This window comes from Penaeus chinensis, chromosome 40, assembly GCF_019202785.1.
Source record: "Penaeus chinensis breed Huanghai No. 1 chromosome 40, ASM1920278v2, whole genome shotgun sequence".
NCBI lineage: Eukaryota > Metazoa > Arthropoda > Malacostraca > Decapoda > Penaeidae > Penaeus > Penaeus chinensis.
In genome coordinates this window covers 21362269-21369768 of record NC_061858.1, presented here as the reverse complement: position 1 = coordinate 21369768, position 7500 = coordinate 21362269, and the positions used below count along the sequence as shown (strand labels likewise).

General features: G+C 41.7%; 1 protein-coding gene across 1 annotated transcript in view; it reads right to left on the bottom strand.

Moving 5' to 3' along the window:
- Positions 1–5397: 5397 nt before the first annotated feature.
- The window catches only part of LOC125047150 (endoplasmic reticulum junction formation protein lunapark-like), a 2872-nt gene continuing 769 nt past the window's right edge, over positions 5398–7500 (bottom strand). Inside the window, exons 2-3 of the mRNA XM_047645268.1 lie at positions 7402–7500; positions 5398–5873 (exon numbers count right to left, since the gene is read on the bottom strand). The exon at positions 7402–7500 is cut by the window's right edge and continues 74 nt beyond it. Coding sequence (XP_047501224.1) covers positions 5398–5873; positions 7402–7500 — 575 coding nt within the window. The remainder of the gene's footprint in view (positions 5874–7401) is intronic.

The following is a 7500-nucleotide window of genomic DNA, read 5'->3' as shown; positions in this document are numbered from 1 at the left end:
AGAGACATTATTCCTACGGCAAATGTGATATTACGATGAAAGGCATTATGCGACCATTCTAGAAGCGGAAATTGCCCGCTTGCCTCATTTAGATATGACTCAGCCTTGTCTACTGCAGTGAAAAAGATACCCAAAGAAGACAATGTTCGAATTACAGTAAAAAGAAAGAAAGATATATATATATATATAAATAAATAAATAAATAAATGAATAAATAAACATACATACACACACACACACACACACACACACACACACACACACACACACACACACACATATATATATATATATATATATATATATATATATTAGAAGACCGTAAGGACATTAAATAAGCTGGGTATGACTGAAGACAGTATACAAGTTATTAATGTGAGTAAATCGAGGTGATAAGGCCATTTTTCACAACCGAGAGAGAAGGTCCCGGTCAGTAAATTGGACATCGAAAAGTAGATAGCAAAGTAAAGGGAGACCATTTAGAAGGTATTAAAGAAAAAAAAAAAAGGAAAAAAAAAATAATTTAAGATAAGACGGACCATGATCAAGCGTTTATCAAATATACATATACAACTTAGGAAGTTAGGATTTTGGAAGATGAACTATATTGCATTTTTTTTTCTAGAAGAAACCGGTGCGGAAGGTAGTGTGAGAAATTCTGTCTAGGGGAAGTGGAAGTGGAAGTTAAGGAATAGTTTGTTGAAGGGAAGTGGATGTGAAAGTGGGGATATATTTTTTCTAAGGGAAATGGAAGAGAAAGCTAAGAGATATTTTTTTCTTGGGGAAGCTGACTGTTATGTTCCTCATATGTAGACTTTATGGAAGACAGTCTACGGATTTATACATACACTTTATCGAAGGCAGCACACACACACACACACACACACACACACACACACACACACACACACACACACACACACACACACACACACACACACACACACACACACGCGCGCGCACACACACACACACATATATATATATATATATATATTTATCTTTTTATACATCCCTTCCTCTATTTCTGAGATAGGCACAGCAGATGGTACCAACGCCTGAGCAATCTGCCATCCGATTCTATCTGAAATTAGACATGGACAGGATTACAGGGATATTTACTAACAGTAGTTTTTGGTAATGGGGGCGGGATATGGGGTGATACATTTGTACTGTGCCATGTCTCCCTACAGGCATTCATATAGAATCGTATGACTAGAATTGTGTCCATCTCAATTCCAAGATACTATTGCTTGCGCAGAGGTCATAATTCTCTTTAGGTCGTTATCTGTCGGTTTATAGTATCTTGAATGTGATAATACTGTTTTCTGATACATTTTGCCATCTTGCCTTAGTATTATATGTTACTCCGTCCAGGCTTTCTTCCATCATTGCTGCATCTACATCAGGAAGTGTAGCTGAAAGGTTGTCTGTTGGTATTGTAAATAGCTTCATAATGGGATATGCCAATCAGGGGAGCCCGGCCTGTGTCGACTAATGTCGACTCGCTAACATGTGTCAGCTGGTGCAGACTCGGCTTAGTCCTTACCCGCCGTGGTGCCCAGTCACAGCAGTAACCTCCAGGCGACAATTGCAACTTCTCGCGCCTGGGCGGGGCGCGAACTGCCGACCCCTCGGATGAAAGGCCGGCACGTTACCACTGCACTAGCCCGGAGGCTAGTATCCCTGAACTGCTTCCGCGCTTATATAAGGTGTCACGTCACGAGCTGCCAGAAGTTGCTTGAATTAGAATCTGAAAGTTCTGTTTATTACATTTTCTTTATCTTGCCCTTCTTATCTTTCAGTAATATCTCTGTTAGCTGTTATTATTCAAGGAGTGTTTGGTATCTCTTGATAATCTTGATGTTTTACATCAGTTTCCATGACTTCTCCTAGTATGGATTTCCAAATGTCTACCTCTGTATGTGGAATTGCCGCTTCCTCCCATAATACCGAGTTGGAATCAGGTAATCTTTAGAATATAAGGTTATTACCATTTGAATTCTTGGTAATTTTTGTTGGATGTAGGTTACGGAGTATTACCTTTGCCACTAGAGATTTTCCAGCATTACTTACTCTTCTATTACAAATGCATGTAATTTAGAGTTCTTGTTATTGAAGACATAACAGAAGTTAGCCATAAAATCTCTAGAATCTGTTATTCTTTTCTATGATCGCTCTGAATTATTTTACTGATCTTATTTTTCTCTGTATCAGTCGTCTTATATCTCCATATATGTAGTGAAGTCTTTTCATATATGTCATGTTTCTCAGTTAGAATTTTCCTGTTGAAGCCATATATCAAAACAGATTTAAAAGCAATTCGGTCAGCAGATCTCCATTTGTTCGATGAGAATCCCGTGAAGACGACGTGAATGCGCTCTTGTTCCGTTCCTCTACTGTGGATGACGTATGTAAGTTATGCTCTCATTTCATTTCTTGGTATGAGATTTCTACCGTGGATGTACCAAGGTTCTCTGTCATGTTCTCTGACGACGGTGTTGATTTTCCTCTGACAATATCCTGTCCGTTTTGTTTCTTCACTATCTTTACTATCTCCTGGAGGTTTGTGTCCAGTTCCTGTTGTAGGTTCCGGTTCCTTCTCTCTTGGTTCGCAAAATACAAGTTTCCTCTTGGCGGCTGTATCCCGTGCTCGTACTTAGAATATTTTCCTCCTGTTGTCTGGCAGTTGTTATGAAGTGTTGGAAAATTCTTTTTCCTTGGGGCCATTGGCTCTCTTTCGGTAATTCCAGAAAATCTGAGTCGTTTTGGCAATCCCATAATTATTGTGTTCAGGTCCTACTCTACGCTTTGGGGTCTCATATGATATATTTTGTCCACTTGTTGGTATATCATTTTTATTGATTTTTGTCATTGACAGATTGAATGTCTTCTGCCTGTTTGTCAATATCTGATCTGCCTCGATGCACAGTTCATTAGTGTAATCGTCAGGGAAACTTGAGAGTGGTGAAGAAGTACATGAGTGTGGAGTAAGTATAAGAGTTCCGGGACTTTTTCTATTGTCTGTGTTTGTATGTGTTCTTTCAGGTGAATCATAGCTTCATTGTTGAGGTTGTCCAGACGGAACTTCGTTGCGTAATAACTCCCATTCGTCATCCATCCGTTGTTCAATAGCACCTGGTGTTGTGCCTCTGGCTATCTGTTCCCCAACCTCTTCCTGTTCTCGGTTTTCTTTTTGCTGATTTTCTTGTTGATTCTGTTGTTTCTGTTCGCTTTGCTGCAGGCGTCTCCTCCTTTGATCATTCGTTGTCTCTCTCCCTTTTCTTGGGGTACATGTGTGACTACCTGATCCGCTTGAAGTGTTATCATATTGTCTAAGTGTTCCAGTCTTTCCATGCTTCTTATTATCGTTCTCGCCATTAGGTTTGTCCATACTCTGGATATTTTGTCCCGGGAATTGTTCCATCCTTCCAATGTTTTTCCCAAATTCCCCAGATTTGTTAATACCCTCTCTAGTCTTGGAAGATTTTGTCTCTCAAAGTGAATTAAATCTCTTGTCTTGATGTCGTGGCTGAGTCGTGAGTGATCTAAGTAATTCTGATAATAATTCGATGCTTGGTTCATCCATCTTATTATTAACATGATCGAGTTCCCTGTACTTCCCTGGTGTTGGATTAGCCATGGTATTACATCTGGCCTGTAATTCGCTGAATCCCTCACATACAATATGTTCACTAGATTTTCCAGTTCGTATCTTCTTTGGTATCCCACTCTCACTAAGGAGCGTTTCACTGTTCGGTTTCTCTTGACGTAGTATCCTCTGTTTCTAGGGTCCGTGTTGAATGGAAGACTGTGAATATTTGTCCCAGTATCCCTCTCTTGGTTGGAGTTTCATAGTCTGGATTTAAAAAAAAAAAAAATACTTGTTCCCATAATTCTTCTATCTTTGAAGGATTGCCGTCCTCTGAAATAAACATAACCCTATATTAATATCTTTGTATATAAATAAAATATCTCTTAGCTTCCACTTCCCTTATACAAAATATTTCTAAACTTACACATCCACTTCCCTTCGTCACTTTTTCCCTCTAACTTCACTTCCACTTCCTTTTGCTTACCTTTCTTCTTTAGGTCGTTGATCTCTTCGCTTAATTCTACGGACTACACAGAAAACTATCGTTAGAAAATCATACTAAACATTCTGACACGAACAATATATTTCTTAGAAGATAGGTGTTAACGCTAGGAAATTGTTGGTCCCCCTGCTTTTCCAACCAATTAGCTTTCTTATACTTTTGTTTTAATGTTTGGTCAATCGTCATAATACGAGAAAACACAAGTGCTAGGTATTGGCAGACGAGTGATATGATTGGTGCTACTCACACGCGTTATTGCTATATTACATAATGAGTATTGACATATTCCATTAAAATTAAAAAAAATAAATAAAGTACTGTTGATATATGCAAGCTTAATATTTTGTGTTTAATCCCCCCCCTGATGCCAAAACACAGTTCAAGCGTCGAGGCTTAGCGACACTAAAGCGGCTGTCAAAGCACACATCGAAGACGATCCCATGCTTCTAAGCCATTCTTCACGGTTTCGAATGTTTTGCCGCATATATTTTGAAAAGGCCGCCCACACGTTTTTATTTGGGGTGAGATCCGGAGATCTGGATGGCTGTGGCAGCAGTGTGATGTAGGGGTATTTAAAAATCCAATCACGGCCGGCATGGATGGGACTGACAGAAGGGATCTGTTTCAGGAAACACCATAGCCCCAACAGCCTCCTCAATCTGCTGCCAGTAAATCAGCCATCGCCGACATCCTTCAACTTACGTGCATCCATTCAAACAACCCAGCGGTGATTCAGCCACTCCTCCTGCTCGCGATTATGTTAAACAACACTGCATTTGATACAAAAATAGACATATGAAATTAGCATTCGTTTTTGTTAAAACAAACATCTTCAAAAAATCGAGCGAAGGGGAGTTGAAAACAGGAGGGGAGGGGTGGTGCCGTTACCCAACTGGTCTTTTGTTGACGTTTGGTGCCTTCAGAAAAAAAAAAAAAAAATTGTTGCAGACTTTTTTTTCTTTCTTTTTTTTTATCCTAGAAGGCCTGTGGCTTGTCTGCATATTGCAAGGTGTATTCCATCCTTTTCGGGATTAAGATTATCGTGTCACAGTGAATCCATAGGAATTCCGCAACGACTAGTTGATACATTATGAATCAGAATGAGACCAATTCGAACCGCAAAATACCAAGCCTTCCGTAACATAAGGTTCTCTACGCTATTGAATGTTTCGATGTAATGATAATAAAAATCTACGGTTTATTGACTGAAGATGCGGCCATAGGCTGAAAATATACACAAGAATGAATGTACGGTAGTTGAGGCAAAGAACACTGAAGCAGTTTAAGTAATAACAATAACTCAAATGTTAGATGAACGTTCATTAATTAGCTTGACGAGCTGTTCCTGCAACGATCCATGTGGGTTCTGAAGGGAACCAGTTTGTTGCAGGAGCGGAGGGGCCGACGGGGAGGGACCGACGGGGAGGGAGGCCGACGGGGAGGGACCGACGGGGAGGGAGGCCGACGGGGAGGGACCGACGGGGAGGGGCCGACGGGGAGGGGGGCCGAGGGAGGCAGTGGATGGCGGTGGCGAGGGTTGTTCAGCAGTTTGTTGCCGAACGAAATGCTGTTCATGAATATTGGGGATCGTGAGGAGCTGACGAGGCGCGATGGCTTTGCTGTAGGTAGGGTAACTCGGGGCCAAGATGATTCTAGTGGCACGCCGTTGCAGTCGCTCTATTGCTCTCCGTTGGATGAGGGTTAGGCTTGATGACCATGCAAGAGACGCAGAGAGGAGTTTAGGAAAGATGAAGCTCCTGTAGATGTTGCAGGATGCTGTTGAATGCAGATTTGATGACCGAGACCACATGCTTGTCTCAGTTCAGGTTGTCTGTTTTAGCGCCTAGTAATTTGGTGGAGCGAACAACGTCCAATGTGAGATTGCCGAGAGTCAGGGTTGGTGGGTGGGTGGGGAGGGAGGGGGGGTGGCATAGCGAGATCAAATTGCATCACGACGGATTTGTTATTGTTCCTGTTTACTTGGTTGCTTTCGGTCCATTTGATGAGCCTGGTGATGGTTGATTGGTGGTTATTGTAATCTAGTAGTTGGTTGCTAATTTCCGAGGCTGCAGTAGAATCGTTCACAACGATATTCCATCGTTGTGGAATATCAGTGTGTGTGTGTGTGTGTGTGTGTGTGTGTGTGTGTGTGTGTGTGTGTGTGTGTGTGTGTGTGTGTGTGTGTGTGTGTGTTTGAGAGACCGAGACAGAGACAGAGACAGAGACAGAGACAGAGACAGAGACAGAGACAGACAGACACAGACACAGACACAGACACACACACACACACACACACACACTCACACACACACACACACACACAGAGAGAGAGAGATAGATAGAGAGAGAGAGAGAGAGAGAGAGAGAGAGAAAGAGACATAGACATGGACAGAGAGAGAGAGAGAGAGAGAGAGAGAGAGAGAAAGAGACATAGACATGGACAGAGAGAGAGAGAGAGAGAGAGAGAGAGAGAGAGAAATAGACATAGACATGGACAGAGAGAGAGAGAGAGAGTGCGTGCTTTATCTCTGTCTCTTTTCCTCCCTCCCTCTCTCTCTCTCTCTCTCTCTCTCTCCCTCTCTCTCTCTTTCTCTACCTCTCCCTCCCTCCCTCCCTCCATCCTTCCTCCCTATCTCTCTCTCTCTCTTTCTCTCTCTCTCTCTTTCTCTCTCTCTCTCTCTCTCTCTCTCTCTCTCTCTCTCCCTCCCTCCCTCTCTCTCTGTCTCTCTCTCTCTCTCTCTCTTCCTATCTTTCTCTCTCACTAATTAATCCCCTCTCATTTTTTCACTCCCCTCTCTCTCATTTTTTATCTGAACACACGCCTACATATATAAAATGCACGCAGTGAAATTTAGATAAAAACATACATAAACTAACGCTTATTTAAATGCGCAAACGTCTTTATATATTCATATGGATATAACTGGCCTCATGTATTTAGTAGAGAGACAGAGAGCGAGAGAGGGAGAGAGAGAGAGAGAGAGAGAGAGAGAGAGAGAGAGAGAGAGAGAGAGAGGAGAGAGAGAGAGAGAGAGAGAGAGAGAGAGAGAGAGAAAGAGTTATTACTTTATTAGTGTTGCTTTAACAACAGAAATACATATAGAAATACAGATTGTGGTTTTTGCTCCAGGAAAAGAAGATAGGAAGAGAGGAAGAAAAAGAGAAAAGGAGAGATAGAGAGACATAGATGGAGAGAGAGATATATACAGCCGAAATAATAATAAGAAACTTCACTCGCAAATGAAACTCTTTTCTTTAATCAAAGATCGAAACAGGAAGGGTGAAGGTGCACAATAGAGAATACAAGAGCGAAAATTAAGGAAGAAGCCACAGAGGTCAAAGGTTACGAAAAAGAGGAACAGCTGCATGCGACCCAGGTTCTTTTGGGGCGAGAAAGTGCTAA